At 37.9% G+C, this 19,380-nt stretch overlaps 1 protein-coding gene across 2 annotated transcripts in view; it reads left to right on the top strand.

Annotated features, from left to right (window-relative positions):
• Window positions 1-5,349, top strand: part of eif4g1b (eukaryotic translation initiation factor 4 gamma, 1b) — a 43,382-nt gene extending 38,033 nt beyond the window's left edge. For both annotated transcript variants that reach the window (XM_030152805.1, XM_030152804.1), the window contains 11 exons: window positions 71-185; window positions 302-561; window positions 648-775; window positions 938-1,110; window positions 1,327-1,452; window positions 1,544-1,625; window positions 1,801-1,899; window positions 2,066-2,200; window positions 3,170-3,251; window positions 3,380-3,520; window positions 4,157-5,349. In XM_030152805.1, coding sequence (XP_030008665.1) covers window positions 71-185; window positions 302-561; window positions 648-775; window positions 938-1,110; window positions 1,327-1,452; window positions 1,544-1,625; window positions 1,801-1,899; window positions 2,066-2,200; window positions 3,170-3,251; window positions 3,380-3,520; window positions 4,157-4,338 — 1,523 coding nt within the window. In that variant the 3' untranslated portion in view covers window positions 4,339-5,349. The remainder of the gene's footprint in view (window positions 1-70; window positions 186-301; window positions 562-647; window positions 776-937; window positions 1,111-1,326; window positions 1,453-1,543; window positions 1,626-1,800; window positions 1,900-2,065; window positions 2,201-3,169; window positions 3,252-3,379; window positions 3,521-4,156) is intronic.
• The last annotated feature ends 14,031 nt before the right edge of the window (window positions 5,350-19,380 follow it).

Below are 19,380 nucleotides of genomic sequence, written 5' to 3'. Positions count from 1 at the left end.
ATATTAACACCTCTGGAGGAGCCTTGAAACTGTAACTCAGCTTTTACTGAAAATGCACTGCATTTCCCAGGCTCAGAAACAGGCGGCCGTCCAGCCACCAGCACCCTGAACAGGTACTCAGCTTTGCAGCAGCCTTCTTCCTCCTCAGGCTCAACAGTGGACTCAGACAGACGAGTTCCACAGAGGTGAGACAAGACCTCTAACCAGCAGCCTCCACACCTCACAATGAACTGATACTTGTGAATAAACTGCATATGAACAAACAAAACCTCCCTTGACTTTGGTCTCTGTCATTCAACAGAAACAGCTCGAGTAGAGAGCGCAGTGACCGTTTTGACCGGTCAGACCGTGGCGGTGACCGCTTTGACCGACGAGATGAACGAAGGGACGACCGGGATCGAAACAGGTTGCAGGTAACCAAGCGCAGTTTCAGTCGGGAGAACGAGGAACGGAGCCGGGAGAGGGACCAACGTGGGTCGGCCGATCCCGTCCGCAGAGTAGCGAGTATGACAGATGACCGAGACCGAGGCAGCAGGGAGAGAGCCAGGAGTAAAGAGAATGGTAGGTATTAACAAGAAGTTAATCATCACAGCAAAACTCACTTGGGATTTATACCAATAAAATTTCTATTATTTTTTTCTTTACAGTAAAGCGGGAGACAGCTGCCACCCCTCCACCTCCTCAGACTCCCACCAAACCTGCCTTGACTGAGGAGGAACTCGACAAGAAATCCACAGCCATTATCGAGGAGTACCTCCATATCAATGACATGAAGGTGCGGACATTGACTAAACATATTTGAAGTACATACCCCAAGTGTTTGTCACTTTGAAGTTTCATTTGACAAGCATCTAGCCCATCTGCACCATACAAACACTGGCACATGAAGCAGCCTTTGCTCTAATCGCTGTGTGCATGTCCTCCTGTGTCCCAACAGGAAGCCCTGCAGTGTGTGCAGGAGATGAATAGCACTGACCTCCTGTTTGTGTTTGTGCGAAATGGACTGGAGTCAACACTGGAGCGCAGCACCATTTCTAGAGAGCACATGGGCTTGTTGCTGCACCAGCTCATCAAGACCAACATTCTTCCAAAACAGCAGTACTTTAAAGGGTCAGTATAAAGATGAGGTGCAACATGGTGCTCTAGCTTGTAGATTAGTCTATAAAAAGGTACGTTGTTCAAACTGAGAATTCTTAAAAACAGCACTTTCCATATGTTAGTGTCGGTTTGATGCCATAATGCGTAGTTCCCCATCTGTTAAGTCATTTTAAATTTGTTTTTTAGTCTGTTATTGATCAATAAAGCTTGTGTAATGTGTCTCCTCAGGCTTCATGAAATCCTTGAGGTGGCTGAAGACATGGCCATAGATATCCCTCACATCTGGCTTTACCTGGGAGAGCTTATTACTCCCATGCTCCATGAAGGAGGCATCCCTATGGGAGACCTTTTCAGGTTAGTCCCAGAACACCTCACCCCTCACTATGAAATGGGAAGATAATGTATTTATTAGTATGGTGTTTAACCTGTTCTCTCTTACGTCTAGGGAGGTTTCAAAGCCTTTAATCCCTCTGGGCAAAGCTGGGATCCTGCTGGTCCACATCCTCACTTTACTCTGCAAAGGAATGGTGAGAGCAGCAACACTAATTATCAGCTATTATGTGTAACATGTTTTTTTTACATTTAGAATTGCAAGTAAAATACCCATTTGGACGGCACATTGTTAACGTGAACTAATAACCTTAATGTGGTGCTTTTTTTCAACGACACTCCATTTTGAGAACATACTTTCTTCTCATTCAGAGCCATAAAAAGGCAGGGACAATGTGGAGAGAGGCAGGTCTCCGGTGGAAAGACTTCCTCCCTGAAGATGTAGACCTCAACAAGTTTGTGACAGAAAAGGTGAAAAGAGTAAATTGGCTTCGTAACATGTCAAATAACTCAGTTTAACAATTTTGTAATATGTGGTCAGAGGGTGGTCATGAGCGTTTGTCTCCTACCACTGAGTTGAGTAAGCAGAATAAACATGTTCATGTCAAAGATTGCCATGATGTTTGTTTCTGATCAGAATGTGGAGTTTACCCTGGGTGATGAATCAGAGAAGAGTAAAAAGAAGGAAATGACTGCTGTAGAGCTGACCAACCAGCTGGACAGACTGATCCAGGACAAGGCCGACAACCAGAGGATCTTTGACTGGGTTGAGGTTTGTCTTCCTGCTTCGGTGTCACTTTTCTAATCACAATAACAAGTTAGCACCGTCATTTCTGATTGGTGATATAATTTTTTTAACATTTTAAGATGACAAAGTACAACTTATTTTAACAATATAATGATGGCAACATTTTTTTTGAAAGAGCACTCTTATAATTTACATTTCTAAACTTAAATGTCAAATTCAAGCTATTTCAGTGTTTTATATACATCCAAAAGACACCCCATAAATAGCAGTAAGTATGTTTGCTAGCTTCGCTTTAATTGTAATGAAAGCACATAATGAATATTCAAAGTCTGGTTGCATGAACAAACCCACACAGTTGTGTATGAAATTGTCACTGCAAAATATCCACAAGATTTGATGTGTTACAGCTAAATGTGGTAGCGACATGACTTAACATTTACAAGTGCTGTACAAGATTGCAAAACTTGAGCTTATGGCATTTGCTTTGAAAAGCTAACTGTAACAAAAAGTGTGTGCCATGCGATCAGACACTATGCAGACTGAATGATTAAACACACACCCGCCCGCCACATACCGCGCTGCGTTCACAGTTCTGTGTCAAAGTGGAAAATGTCAGACTGAACAAGTGTGACTTTTAAGTGATACAGTGTCACATTATTGATTTGTCTTTTGTCATGTGCTATGTTAACATGGTAACATTAAGTGTTTATATTAAAGAATATTAATTGTTTTAGTTGGCGCCAATAATAATCAGTACCAACAGAAAATAGATATTTTATTGTGATGTTTTTTTTTGTTATATTTGTGAATCCTGTTGTCACATAGCTCATAAAATCTGTCCTCAATAACTAAATGAAATGAACTAAATTTGATCATCTCCTGTCCGAAGTCAACCATATGTTATGTTTTATGCGAGGTTTTTCATTCTGCATGTTGTTAATAAAGCTGACAGCATTCAAGTCAGTTTGTGTGACTCAATCTGTGTCTGTGTAGGCCAACCTAGATGAGCAGCAGACCTCCTCCAACATGTTTATCAGAGCGCTGATGACCTGCATCTGCCAGTCAGCAATCATCTGTGAGTCAGCCTGCAGCATTCACATTCCTCCTAAAAGCTTTAGACCGAACACTGAATGTCACTGCTCCCTTATGGCAGGTGTTACATCTAAACAGCCCTGTTTGCTAAAGGCTTTCTAATATTTGCAGGTGAGAACCCCTACAAGGTGGACGGTGAGCAGATCAAACAGCAGGCCAAGCTGCTGCAGAAATACCTGAAGGATGAGCAGAAGGAGCTGCAGGCTCTCTATGCCCTGCAGGCCCTGATGGTGCAGATGGAGCAGCCTGCAAGTAAGTAGTCCTGTTACACTTTTCATATGATTACCATATCTCAATTATTTAACTGCACTTATTTGCATAGTTGTAACAATTGCCTCTATTCACTTGTATAAAAATAGCTGGATGAAATTAATTCTACTGTTGTACTTCCATCACATTTTTCACTTTTCCATTGTTTCAGATTGGACTAGCTTGTCTTTTACTGATGTCATCACTTTGCATCTAGGATTATCTTCCCTCTGCAGATTTCCTAAAAGCCAAAGAGAATTGCAAATTTTATGAATACTGATCAATAAATTGCTTTTCACCTTACACTGTATACATAAATAAAATGTCAGGCATTTACTATATTAGTGGTATAAAATGAACAAAAATTGTTAAATTGTTAGTTATTTGTGGGGATAAATGTTAATCTGCCACAGTCAATTCAACAGGTTGAGTCAGTGACTTCATTTTTAAATCTCATCTTAAAACACAGTTTTAATGTGTTAATTTCACTGATTTTACTTCATACTTTCAGTATTTTATTCTTTCAGCAGTGTTTTTCTGTGTTTTTGTGTTTGCTTGATAATGTGACACTGATGTTACTCTTTGCTGATTATTACAACTTTATGATGCATTATTTCTTCTTTTACATTCTCTCATCAGATCTGCTGCGGATGTTCTTTGACACACTCTACGACGAGGATGTGATCAAAGAGGAGGCCTTCTACAAGTGGGAGTCCAGCAAAGACCCTGCTGAGCAACAGGGCAAGGGCGTGGCCCTGAAGTCCGTCACCGCCTTCTTTACCTGGCTCCGCGAGGCCGAGGACGAATCCGACAACAGCTAGGACTGCCACACCTCTGCTGTACTGGAAGGACAGGGAGGACAGAGTGGATCTGCTGGGAGAGCGAATGTTCTGTGGATGATTCGGAAGAGTCTGAATCAGCAAAAATCCTTCTGCTTAAACAGAAAAAAAGCAAGAAAAAAATTCTTCAACTGGGAGAGATTGTTTTATGGATCGAACGTTCGATCATGTTATTTTTTGTGTTCTTTTGGGTTTCTTGTTCCATGTGCAACCGAATGTCTTTTTTTTTTTTGGAAAAAAAAGAAAATACATAATTTTAATAGAGAGTATAGATATGAGAGAAAATGCTGAGAAGCATTACAAGTTATGGGAGATAATGCTGTGTTCAGTATTTTTTTTAGATTTATCTCCTGTTTTCAAATGACTTTTCTTCGCCACGGCAACACTATTCAAGACACTTTGCTTAAAGACAGATATAAAAAACTTTAAAGGCTGTTCACATCTATATTTTTGATGACTTCCTTTGCCATGTCGACATGACAGTGACATTGCCATGTCACATGTATGGTGTTTGATCTACATGACATGCTTATGTAGACTGCTAGCTTTTTGTTTCTCTTTTTCTGGTTGGATGATTGGAGTGCGTTTTATAATAAAATAGAAAACTACAAAGAAAAGTGAATGGGGCAAAAAGCTGTCTAATGGACATTTCAAACAGGAGTTTATGAACGGTTATGGACTCCTGAGGATTTCACAAAGACTTTGTGACAACGGGGACAAAGAACTTTGACCATATTGCTGCTGGGTTGGGGCGATGCCCCCCTCCCTGATGCCCCTTCAACCCACCCCGACCCCTTAGCTACCCTCTGCGTACATCCTGTGCTCCAAAAAAGAAACTGTTGGGCTGAAAAAGGGAGAGTAAGCACAAGCCCTTCCTACAGAGCCTGTTGAATTTTAAAAAGATATCGCTATTGAAACTTGGAAAAAAAAAAATATAGACAAAAATTAACTTTAATGAAGACTTTAAAAAAGTAAAGTTTAACAGTTCGGATCCTAAGGCCTTTTCTGCTTCCACAAGTGGAGATGCTCTTCAGGAGAGTTCTGTAAATATATGATAGATTGTTCTTTTTCCTTTCTTTTTTCAGAGAAAAATGCTAATGTTATGCCATGTAACCCGCCCCCTCTGAAACAAAGCAGCAGTTTTTCCCTGTATTTATATTTTCCTCTCCTCAGCGCGCAGAAGGTGCTTGTATTTATCCGAACCCAAGTCATTGATTACAGTTTAAAAAAATGAAAATTTGTAAATACTTTTTTGCTTTACTTTATTAAAAAGATATTTAATTAAAGAAAATTAATGCCTCTTTTCACATCCAAAACTGGAAGAGATAATAAACATTGTTGCAAATAAAGAAACACTTCCATATTTGTGCTTTTGTCAGTGCTGGTTGGAGACCAGTTTATCTGGTAAAGAGGAGGTCACTTCTCTGACTTGCAGCAGACCTTGGTGCATCTGTTCACTTATAGAGCAGCTACATGCATTTAGTGGTAAGAAGTTACTCAGGTTTGGTTTACCAGTCTGTCTGAGGCTCTGCTTTTTAGTCCAACGGCCCGAAGGGTCTGATGGACTATTGGTATCATTTGGCGTCCGTCCGTAAACAATTTTTAAAGAGTCTTCTTCTCCGAAACCCTCAGTCAGAATGTCTTGATATTAGTTTTGGAACATCTTTGGCGTAAGGTCTAGCAAATTTGTTCAAAGAATTGGGAAATATAGATTTTTGATTTTTTAATGATTATTTGAAGTATTAAAAATCTCCACTGGTTTATAATGGGACAAATTTCAAAGTGCTATAACTTGAAAACAGTTAAAGATATTGAAATAATTACTATTGGCAATTGATAGGACGCCACATATGGGCTGTCATTTGGTGCCATGACCTTTGACCTTGAGTGACCTTGAAAGATCAAACAAATGCCAATTAATGTCTTTAAATATGCCGTTGGACTACATGACCCTTGGTCCTATTTTCATTATTGTGGCATGTCTGTGCTGGGTCCAAATTAACCTGTGTCAAAGATGGATTACTATGTGCTCTCATGGCTTTTTAGTTGATAAATACAAACAAAAAGAGGAAAAGTGACTTTGAGGTAAGGATGTTTTCTTTACAAGGCCATAAACATACATTGCGTTCTTCATGGTTTGTTATTTGTCATCCAGTTTTCCTCTCAAAGTGAGCCTTATCCACATTTGAACTTATCTCAAGTAGTTAACTAGTTGGTTCTTCACATCATCATGTATTAGAACCAAACAGCTTTTTATTTGGGACCACTAAAATCCTCTTCTTCAGAGATGGAGGCTCAGGTCTGACATGTTACATCATTGCGACAGATTTGATCTTGTGCAAAAACACGATTAAGGTGGTGGAAAATGGTGGGAGTCGTGTGGTCATTATCAGTGAGAGGCACAGGACACACCATGTGACTAATTAGTAAATAATGCGTCCAGAGGCCAAGTGGGCACTACAGTTTTCATTGTGGCATCTCTACATTTCATCCAAGGACAACCAGTCTTTGATCATGTAACGACAACACTGTGCATCCAGTATATACCTGTTAGCCAAGAACATTGTGCTGTTTCAACACAGCAATGCCTGATTTGTGCAGTGGGTCAGATCCATAAACAAATAGTTTTGCTAGTTTGTTGTGTAAAGAGCCCTGACCTCATCCCTTTTCTGCACTTTTTGGATGCACTACAAAGATGATTGAGAATTACGTCTTATCCCACAGAAAGAATCAAGATAAAACAATTTTATAACTTCAGATCCAAATATAAAACTTTGCAATGGTACACATGCTGCTGTTCTTTCAGTGTCTATATATACAACGGCATGGATACACAAAGTCATAATATAGATCTTTATTTAGTCACTGTTTAGCAGCAATTTAGCAGCAAAAACACTTTAAGTGCAAAGAGACTGTATAAAAATGTCACACAAAATTATACTGAAAAATATTGACAAAGAAATGCTAGAATATATAAAAACCTAACTATACTACAGATGAAAGATATATATACACCATATAAGGATATATACAGAGGCAGTATGGGATTAAAAGACAAATAACAGTGGTATGGAGCTACATCTGTTTGAGTCCATGCTCATATGGACAGACCAGATAGCGGTCACTGTTAAACGTGCATGTTGGGTTTAAGTTCTCGCTCCTTTTTGTTGCCCCAGTTTCCTCACAGTTTAAAAACATGTGGGTCAGGTTAGCCAGACACTCCTGGAAATAAATTGCTCGCTGTTAAAAGAGCTGCATGTAACCCACATCTCTAAACAGACCCAAACTCCACACACTGTATTTGCGGTATCAAGGCAAAACTAAAAGAACTCTCCAGACCTTTGAGAAATATCAGCGCTGTGAGGGGAGCTAGCCCTGCTCTGAACCTGAACCCTCAGCCCCCCAAACACAGGCCCGAAATAGAAAGCTGTGGTAATACTGGATAACTCCTAAATGCATCTTAGTCCAAAAGTCTGTGTGCTTAGCAAACTCTGCTTAGGCAAATAATGAAAAGCCTGCACCTCTGAGCTCCTCCATTTTCAGCCAGTGGATTTTTGTGCTTTCAAATGTTTGTGAAGACTCCTCTTAAAGCCCTATAGAGGAAGCAGTCTTAACTAAATACTGAACCCAGATGCTCTGTGTTCAACAGCACTTTGCACAATGGAGCTACAGCAGAACTCTTTGTCCGCTGTAACTCAACCTCTGTGTAACCTTACCCAGAGTCGGGCCATCATTTTAAACTGCCCTTATCAGCTTATCGCTCTTGTTACAAGACCTGCTCTCTTCCTGCTGACACGCTCAGCCTTGGGGGAATCGCCTTATCTTTAGCTTGCTTTCACTGGGCCACAGTATCACAGTGAGCTGGACCCGGTTTTCAGATGACATTCTCACACTGTTGCGTCACTAGTGGCCTGTATAGACGCAGTTCTACGATCCTTTTCAGCAGTAGCTTACAAAGTATATTTGCACAAGCCATTACGAACAGATAACTGGTCCAGGTAGGCAGCGTACAGTTCACTTCATGAGGAACGTACTGACACCATTTTTTTCCATCTTCGATAAAATGTTTGATATTAATCCAATGCCCATTACCAAAAAACCTTTCTTCAGCTTTCTGTATGACCCCAGCAGAGCCACGAACCTCTAATATTCTGACCAGAGGAAGAAAAATGTAATATGAAGAGCTCAAATTGCAGGAAGTTTGTGAACAGAGGAGGAGAGTTTGACATGTACTTAATCCTGCTAATCTAATTGATTGTTTTTGGCTACAGGACACATTTTTAACTCATCTGCTAAAGGTTTTTTAAGCACCTATCCCAACAGTTTTTCTGCATGTGCTGCCTGCTAATGGACTTCTGATGGTTTGTAGTGTGTTCTGTGGACATCTGATGAGCATTAGACAGTGTTTTGGAGGTTTTCATCTCTAATGGCAGATCATTACAGGTAGACACACAGTGAAACACTCTCTAGATCTCTGCCTCTTATGTCATCTAAATTACACACTGGGAAACAGACAAAATAAAAGACATTTAACATTTTGACATTTCACATCTTATGCCATTTACTCATAGTACAGATGAGTTTACTAAGTTTCTCAGAACTGTGAATATAAGTAAAATACTGTATTTTACTTCACCAGTGTTTCCATTTTATGCAACTATTTCTAGTTATTCACTAAACCTCAAAGGCAGGTACTAGACCATTTACTCCATTACATTTCTCTGACAGCTTTAGAAACTTTTCGGATTGAAATACAGGGTGTCCCATAAGTCTCCATACATAGGAGACATAATACATTCCATACATATATGGTTCTAACATGTATTTCTTTATATTTCTTCTTTATAGTTCTTCAGCAGTGGAGGACACGCATTGAAATGTGTTCCCAACAAAATGGCAGTCATATAGAGCATATTATATAAATAAAAATGGTTTATGTCAAGAAACGTTTATTTTTCCTATGTATGGAGACTTATGGGACACCCTGTATTTCATCTCCTTATTGTGGAGTAAAAACTACAGATCTCCAAATATCATTGTTTTTGATAAACTGTAGGATGAAGTGTTTCTCTGTGAGATTAAAAGCATCTTGTCTTTCTTAAACTAAATACACTTTATAACAAATCTTTTGGTTTTGCTGGAAAATACAAAGCTGAAAACTGGACTGATTTTCTGAGTTCATGAAAAGCTGACATTTTGGAGATCCGTGGTTTCTTAGCATCTTATACACTGTCGCCCATAAATTTGGAATAAGAAATTTTTACCTCCTCTCATGAAATAATCATGATAATGTGATTTATTGTTGATCGATAAAATGTAACTGGGATGTATTCATTGCACGTGGTAAAAGGGGATTACAGATGTGCATAGAAATAAAAAGAGGAATGGGTCTGACAACAGAATTATTCCAACTTTATGGGTAACAGTGTATTTAAATCACCCATTTAGACACTCTAAAGACTTTTTTTTTTTTTTTCTGACAGGTAGTAGTTGTGTTAAGGAATTACACTAAAAATGGCATGAACAAAACCCTAAAAGGATTCTGTCATGAAGTTTAACAATAACCAACATAACTGCATTAGCTTGTGTTAGCATTAGTTGATATTGACTTACATGGTCTGTCAGCTAGTGTGCTAATTAGCTCAGTTTGCATAATTAGTGTGCAGATGCATTTTCCCACACTGTTTTACTGTTATCAAACACAACTGTATGTGTTTACATTTATTGAGAGGCTGAAATAATATGATAAAATATCTAAAAAAATAATAATAATAAAAAATTCCCCCATCTCCCTCACATACCCACACGCACATAAAAAAAGGAATGTGTCTGAAAACAAAATTATTCCAACTTTATGGGTACTGTTGTGTACATACATTAAACATACATTAAACTACCCAGTATGCTGTTTAAGGCTTTTCAAAAGAGCACAAACTTAACAATCAACATACTACATATACATAAATGCAACAGTAAAACACAGTATATAAAAACACAGACATCCATTTTTTCATACAGTACATTACATTTTGACAATATTTTCACACTTAACTTAAAGTTTATAAGGCAGAAGCCAGTGTAAAAAAAAAATGTGGCTTTAGTACTTTGGGATTTGAATACTTCCTCCACTATAATATGCAAGTACAGTCGTGGAAAAAATGATTAGACCATCAAAAGTCATCAAAAACAATAGTTATGCAATCAAGCACTAACTCCTGTGTGGATCATGTGACTAAAATGGAATGCCTAAAAGCACTGTTTTTGTCAGTACAATGCCATAGCTATTGATGTAACAGCTGAAGTGATTTTGGTTATTATCAAGAAAACTATGGAAAATGGCCGGATATCAGCTGTGAAATTAAACTCTTATGAGCTGTTTTTGTTGTTATCATTATATTTGTCCAAACAAATGTACCTTTAGTTGTACCAGGCATTAAAATGAACAAGAAATTGAAGAAAACAAGGGTGGTCTAATAATTTTTTGTAGTATTGTAGTATTAGACAGTTGTAAATGAGCATCTGCCTCTCTGTTTACTCTTCCTCGTTCACTAGAGGGCGCCATAGTACTTTATCTGTTTCAGCAGGTTTTTGTGACAGCTTGGAAACTGTCCCATCACAGTTTATTTAACTGTGAACAGCTGCTTTCCAAATATTTCAGTTTTATTACCAACAAACAACATATTGGGGATTATCATACCATTTTTTACTGCTACAAAATATTTTATTTTGTTAATGAATCTTTGTATCTGTCAATACAGCATCTGCCTATTATATTTTTCTGTGTTATGCTTTTGTTTTTCTCCCTCCCTCCCTCTCTTTTTTTTTTTTTTTTTTTTTTTTTTAATTCTACTTAACTACTGCTGCCTCCAAGGTGGCACTTGATTAATGAACATTGTCTGTACAGTATTTTATTTTCAGTGATGACACAAACTCTAAAACGTTATTACTGACAAATTATCCCTCCTGAATTTGACACATTTATTCAGTACAATACAGCACTCTAGAAGATATCCACTCCACACTGGCACATTAAAGCTGGGCAAATCAGCCAATTGAAAAGATGGCTTGATTGCTCTGACCTCTATACAATAAGACACTTGGACCGGCAATTTTTACCCTTTCAGTGGGTTCTGAGAATGGCACTGGTGGTTTTTCTGTCATGGTGGTTCAGAGTGTTGGATCGACTGCAATAAAACAGAGTGAAGGTTTGGTTCAACGTCACGAGACCTGTGTTTCGCAAAATTAGAGTTAGGACCCAAAATACAAGGAATAGAATAGAATAGAATAGAATAGAATAGAATAGAATAGAATAGAATAGAATAGAATAGAATAGAATAGAATAGAATAGAATAGAATTTAAGCAAAAAGACTTAAACAGCCACCAACAACCAAAACCATCTACTGAGCTAAAATTTTTAATAACTCTTGATCCACTAATCCTATCAATCCATTGGTGTAAAATGCAGTTTGTCATCTTTTCATGGTCATCAGATATGACCCATTTGGATGTTCAGAGGCTCCGAAGTTACCATGGAAACACCGTCATCTTCTACAACATTGATTCACCTGTAAAACCCATGGAGATTGATAAATCCCAGTGGATGGAGACATTTGGTCTATGTTCAGTTAATGAGAGATTTTGCTGAAAAAGTCTCTTTTCTTCAGCTTTCTCTGTTTTTGATATAATAACCCTTAACTTTAATCTGAGCTTTGATGAACATCTACATGATCAGTAAATGAAATACAGGGTGACACAAAAAAACGGGAACTTTTCAACAATCCAATAAAACCAAGAGTGATGGAAGAAAAATATTTTATTCATACTAATTGAAACCTTAAAACATGCCATTTAAGAAACAATGATGGAATTTTAATTTTTTTAAAATTACTTCCTGTAGATGGCGTCCTCCTGTACGAATGCATTCTTGAAATCTGCTGTTGAGATTCCTCATTGACCGCTGCAACATCTCAGCTGGGATACTGTGAATTTCATCCGGAATTCTCTGTTTTAACTCATCCAGAGTTCTTGGTCGAGTCGTGTACACTTTACTCTTGAGATAGCCCCACAAGAAAAAATCACAAACGGACAAATCTGGTGATCTAGGGGGCCAGGGAAAGTTACCGAATCTTGAGATCACACGGTTGCCAAACAATTCTCGCACAGCCGCCAATGGTTACTAAAATAGGGGGGTGTTTACTTGCTCAAGGTCACTGTCTCGCAGTGCTGCCACTTGCTCATGTCTGCCAAAACGCACTTCAAAAATTCCCATTTTTTTGGGTCACCCTGTATAGGGAAATACCTGATGTTCACTGAAAAATCACAAAATACAGAGGATTATGTCATAATAATTTATGATAAGAAAAGTTAAATATACTGTATAAGAAAAAACTGCCACAGAAGTAACACTGGGTTAAAATGGAAAACTATTCTTATTAGTGCCATAAGCAGAGGTGCTTATAAAAATTCAACCATAATAATATAGGTAAATTAAAAAAAAATTATAATAAAACTACAAAAATATAAGACTAAAACTAAAAAGGAAAGATGAAGACGTAAACCTACAAAAACATTCCACACTCTGCTGTCAATAACATACAGTTCTTTTACATATTGCTCAACACATCATGAAGCTTTTATCATTGGGTTGGCAATTGGTAGAGTAAAATGTATAGCAATAATATGACATGTTAGATCGTGTTTATAATTAAAATAGGAATTAAGTAACACTGATCTCACCAGAAGAGAGACAACAATGAGGTAAAAGATGCGACAAGACAAAAAGGAGACAGACATGATGAGACAAGTGAAAAAAATATTTACATTACGTAAAGGACTCAAATGTACTAAAATGTAATAAAAGACACAAAAAGCTAAAAAAAAATTTTTAAAAAAGCATAAAAAAGAGACTTTCAGTGACAGTAGTCTGACAGCGGAAGATAAAAATGTAGATCTGTTTTTATAAGCTTTAGGTCAAAGCTTGGGAATCACCTCAGTTTTCTTCTGGAGACAGGAATCAATAATAGGAAGGATGAGATTTCATTGTGAGTCTTATACAGTGACATGGCATATACTTTTTGTTTAACACAGAAGATGTAGTTATCTAAACTAAAACCATCTTCACATCAAAATTGTTATGCTTTGTTCTTTGGTTAAATGCATCATGGCTTTAACTAGCTATTGTTTTTCTCCAGTCAGCTGCAGATGCAGTTTTATGTGTTAACATTTTACCTGCTTTGTACCTATATGTAACTATGTCAGTGGGTATTTTGTACACATGTTTAGTAAAATGCTGTGTTTTCTGAAGTGTCGGCGCTTTTCTCATTGTGAAAGGTTTATCTTGAAAAGTATGTAGTGTATTCTGAAAAGTCATCATGTTTTCAGATTTTTTTTTTCCTGAAATGTCATGCTTGAGACATATTTTGTTAAATGTCACTTTGTTACTAAAATGTCTTTTCTTAATGTTTATGTGTTTTGACCCTTAGAGCCACCGTAACGTCAACTTCAGAGTCACTGGTAGTGCTGTAGGCTCTTAACTGATCCATAGAGATCGCAGAGTTTTTCATTTTCTTTTTCCTTCATGTGTATAATACTCTCTTAATGACATATGGGGTAGGAAGCCCCAAAGGTGCAATAAAAGTCTATAATAATAACATTGACTAAATCCCTACTGAAGTTGCACAGTTCCTCAGCATCCATCCATATGACAATCATTCCTCACTAAAGCTTTAGATTTTATTAAAGCAATAACATAATTAAATTAAAATTAGCTGTAGCTCATTTTAAACATATGAGGAATGTATGCCCGAGGGACAGGGGATCTTTTTTTTGTTTTACACGGAATTAATTTCTGGCCCCCTGAGCATCAATCTTGTCAATCTTCATCTTCCTCCTCCTCTTCTCTCCTGAGGTCAGTGATGGGAGCCCAGTTATCGACGCCTCAGCATCCACAGTGGGAGCCCAGCTAAACCACCAGGCCTCTGACACCAGTGAGTAACCAAAAAAGAAAAACAAAAACACACTTATCTGCCTCCAACATGCTTGCATTATATCTTTTAAAAGTACTGGTGTGGGAGGATGAAATATATGCAGAAACACAGTGCATCCTCTTTTCAAAATGTATGTCATGTATATTAGTGTTGATATTTGTTGGTTTGTTTACAGTTTATTTCCTCATTCATTCTAAACTCATTTCATCCACTTTCCTTTCCTGTTTTTCTTCCTAAGAACAGCCTCCGCGGTCATTTTTCCACATAGATACACATCGTGGTATTTACAGAAACATAATCATATCATCATGCATCAGAAGTCTGCAGCAGATGGCTCTTGGTTTGTGCAACAGTTTCGTCCCGCTGGCTGCTGACACCCACCGGCGAGGACATGTCTCCTCACGAGCAGCACCACTGACAACTTGTCAGCCTCTCAGCCGTCACACTCAGCCTGTCCTTTGCAGAGCTGCAGTCCATTCCTTCACATTCTTATGAGTGGCTGAGAAAATACTGTTGAAGGCTGCTGGATATTATTATTTATATGTCTAAATGTCATAAATAAACTGGCTTAGTCAAAACTCTCACCTCACAACACTCAGTTTTTGAGTTGTTCTGATGCAGACAGATGTATTTTTATTTGTGTTGGGCTGAGACTAATACATAAAGAGATGCTATTTACTGAAAAAGACTGTGAGTATACTTATATTCAGAAGCTCTTGCACTTTAGAATGGTCTGTTTTATTGCTTTGTATTTTTTTTTTTACTCTCTACAATAAAAAAATGAATTATAATGATTTTACAAATCATTAATAAATAACCAAGGAAAAAAGTTCCAGCACAGTTTTCATGCATAAATAACCTCTCATTTGACAAGACACTGCCGCAGTTTTGGCTCTCTACACTCTTAAATTACATCTTCCTTGTTGCTTGGCTTTATCTCACCCCCTTATCAACACGCTAAACCATTTACAGTATTACTTCCAGTTAAAACAAGGAAAAAGGTGTTTATGATACTCTTAATATAAAGTGTGGAGAACATATTATCTATCAATTATTACAATTTATACTGGGTAAAAGGCACTGTTGTAATTTATATAACAAATAATTGTTAGTAAATATTAGACATGAACATTAAAGGTAAAAATCGACAAAAAATAAAGGTTTGAAATCATATCCTTTCATCTATTATGTCCAAAACCTAAACATAATTCAATTCAATTCAATTCAACTTTATTTGTATAGCCCAATATCACAACAAGGTTATCTCAAAGGGCTTTACAGAGGCAGTTGGAGTAAACAACAGTCAAATAAACAGCAAGAAAATGAGTAGTGTCCAGGGCATCCCCCGTCCTTAGGCCCTCCTTCTCGGCAAGGAAAAACTCAAAACCCAGTGGGAAAAGGGAGAAACCTCGGGGAGAACCACAGTGAAGGAGAGATCCACTCCCATGGATGGACAGGCTATAGATGCACCAGGACTGATGGACGTCCATTTGCAGATGTGTACATAATGCATGGACCTTGTTGTTACCGTGCCCGTGAATCTTTTTTCCCATTCCATCCATTTTGTTAAGATCATTCCTTAAATTAAGATTTGATTTTTAATTTCATTGAGCACAATGTACTTGTTGTAATAGATTACCTATTGTCTTATATATGATATGAGAGATGCCATGCTGTTGATATTTTTTGTACCTTATTTGTAAAATTTAAATAAAAATATGGTCGAAAAAAAAAAACATTCCATTTGCCTTTTTTGTGTCATTCATGCAGCACTTTTATACTTGTGTTTGCGAACTGGTCAAAAATCACTGAAGCAGGAATTCATATCATCAATACAGCTGCTGTTTCAGTAACACTTTTTGACATTTGACCTGTTAATGACACATCAGTGCCACCCAACAGGAGCACAGAACATACTGTAGGTCCACACTGTAGCTGCTGTGAACCCTCATATCATAACACAGTAACTTCATCATCAGATGGAGTTCACCCAGTTTGTCATAGAACTGCATACTGGAAAATGTCCTGTTTTGAGCACCTGAGAGATGGTGTGATTATCATTAAAGGTGTGGGAGACTTTCGTGACCAATTTTTCATCAAATCTGTAAAACCTCAGTCATAGCCTAAGTATCACAAATCTGTCAGTCTTTCTGTGATTACTCACCTGAATCTCTTGCATTATGGTGAATATTTTCGAAGTGCCATCCACCATAAACAAAACCATGTGTTTACAAACAGAGCCGGGAGGTAACTCGGGCATCTTTGGAATTTTTGGTCACGACGTGCATTGTGGGAAATGGAGGCTCGTGCTGCTGCTGCAGGGAGGTTCGGGAGCCTTACAGATTCGTGATACTTAGGCTATGACTGAGGTTTTACAAATTTGATGAAAAATTGGTCACGAAAGTCTCTCGTACCTTTAAGGTGGGATTAGGGACGTTTTTTTAATGGGCAAACCACCTCCCCAGTGTCATTTATATTTAGGGACTGAGGCAGAAAGGCGAGGCCCTATTGTATTTTATTCATTTTTATATTATACTGCCTCCACTTTCAACTGTAATTTGACCCCCTAAACATGCTCAAAAACTCACCAAATTTGGCACACATGGGAAAAAATTTGATAAAACATAAAAATCCACCCCATAGGTGCCAAAATATGCTCTGTAGTGCCACCTAGGTAAAGAAAAACAACCCCAGCGGCCAATAGGAATGTTGTAGAGACACAAAACGCCAAAATTTTTGTCTCATCGAACCCGACAAATTGTACACTGACACCCATGAGCTAACTCTAACAGGAAGTTAGCAATTTGCCTTTCAATGAAAAAAGTGCTCACACACAAACTTCCAGTCATACAGACATGAAACCAACACCAAAATGTTCATCTAATCCAACCCTACAAATCATACACTGTCACTTATGAGCTAACTCCAACACGAAGTTCGCAATTTGCCTTTCAAAGTAAAATTTCTAAAACTATTTAATCCGAGCGCATTTGTCATATTCATAGCACCAAAAGATAGAGTAAACCCTCATCAAAAAAAAGTTGATCACAACTTTGTAGTAACTGCCTTAGTTTTTTTTTTTATAAGTCTGGAAAGTTGCAAAGTCTGAAGCTTAACTACTTTTGACTTTTTTCCCATATATTATACATATCGATACGTTCACAAGACTCACCACAAGTCTCACATGCAAAAATTTTTCAGATAAAATGTACACTTACAGATTAATCGCAGTTTGTTTGAGAAGTGGTTTCTCACTGTGTTGAACACAGACACACATCTGCTCCATACAAGAAGCCATGTTAGAAAGTCATACACACACGGAGCAGAATGCTGACAGCTGATTGGCTGCTTGTGTGTATGTGACATTTTGTACACAGAGTACAGAGTACACACAGTAGGGTTATTCAAAATAAAAGCCTTATTAAAAATGATAAATAATGAGTATTAATAACAGTTCTTCATTTTTATGAATATGACCAAATGCTCAACTGTTTGTACAATTTTAATTCATTAAATATGCTTTCTCACACACACACACACACACACACGCACGCACGCACGCACGCACGCACACACACACACACACACACACACACAGTAGAGTTTTCCAAAATAAAAGCCTCATTAAAAGGTGATGGTGGTTTCAGCAGAGAGGCATTGGTGTTCTGTAATATGAGATAAAAGGAGGATGGACACGAAAGGGTGGGGGCTGTAGCCGTCACAGAGAGGTTTGAGTAGAACTGAGGAACGGTGCGAGGTCCTGCCCAATGCTGCTTGTAGCTTTATTTTCTTTAGACATTTATGCTAAGCGTAATGCAAAAGCGAGAGTCTTCACACTGTGCTGGTTCAAAGTTCATTTGTCACATAACAGGACTGAACTTTATACCCGCTGGGACACACTATGGGTAACACCCCCCCAAAAAACATGAAGAAACATGAACACACACAATAAGACATGTTTTCCACATTTAACCCCACTCATATATAGGGGCAGCCTCTGGCAGAAAGACATCAGTAAAACCATTTTAATAAAATATAAGATGCACAGATATTGATTGCTTTGATGGTGTGCCACCTTTACTCTACTTTGATAACTGATTTATAGTTGGAGGTTTCTCTTTATATCACACACTTGTCCTTTTCTCTCTTTGATGTGTCTCATATTCTTCTCCTCTTTGTTTCATTATGAATGAACTGATATTGTGCAGCCCCTTTCGCGCATGTACACTTTTGCAACTTTGCAGCTCTACCTGCACCCATGTAGAAAATCCACCATCTTCAGCTAATTCATGCTGTTTGATCCATTATGCATGTAACAAATTACCACAGCCCTTATCATTAAGAGCCAGCCCACGTTTGTAAGTCTAATCAGTGAACTCATCTGGAAAATTAGCCCAGATACCAGTATGAAGTATTGTACCTGTTGAACAAGAGGCACTGCATCACTCAGTGTCAGTGAAGAGGAACTTTTGGATGACCAATCAAACTTAACATGTGTGCAGATATTGAATATTCTCCACTGGCTAATGTATTCATTGGAAAATATCTGTGCCATTCAGCTCAGTCCCTGTGGACTCTGTCTTTCTCACTTACATAACCCTGTCCCCTGCTGCACTATCTGTTGGATAAAGTGCATTTATGATTAGAAACCATACTCTGGCTGTTGGTGCATTCCTTTTATCTATAACACAGCATCATAAATAATTCCCTAAAAAACAATACCATTTAACTCTACCATTAAAACTTGAATAATTGAGCAGCTCAATTAGTAAATAATTAATCCTTCAGTCAGGCATGTTGATCAAACTAAACCTAAAACTCATAATTCCACACCTGACTATTTTTGTCACATTTCTTGTATTTTTTCAAGGTCTTTTTTTTTTCTTCCTTGGCTCCAATTCAGCCATGACAGTGTCTTTCCAGTCACCAGTCATAAATTTGTGTGGGTCATTATGCATTTATGACATGCTGTTAAAGATGATTGGCAGCTGCTGGGATTGGAGACAAGCATTATTCCAGTCGAAGAGGTGATCTTCA

The sequence above is a fragment of the Sphaeramia orbicularis genome, chromosome 13 (genome assembly GCF_902148855.1).
Source record: "Sphaeramia orbicularis chromosome 13, fSphaOr1.1, whole genome shotgun sequence".
NCBI lineage: Eukaryota > Metazoa > Chordata > Actinopteri > Kurtiformes > Apogonidae > Sphaeramia > Sphaeramia orbicularis.
Note: the sequence above shows the minus strand (reverse complement) of the source record. Positions and strands in the feature narration are given on the sequence as shown.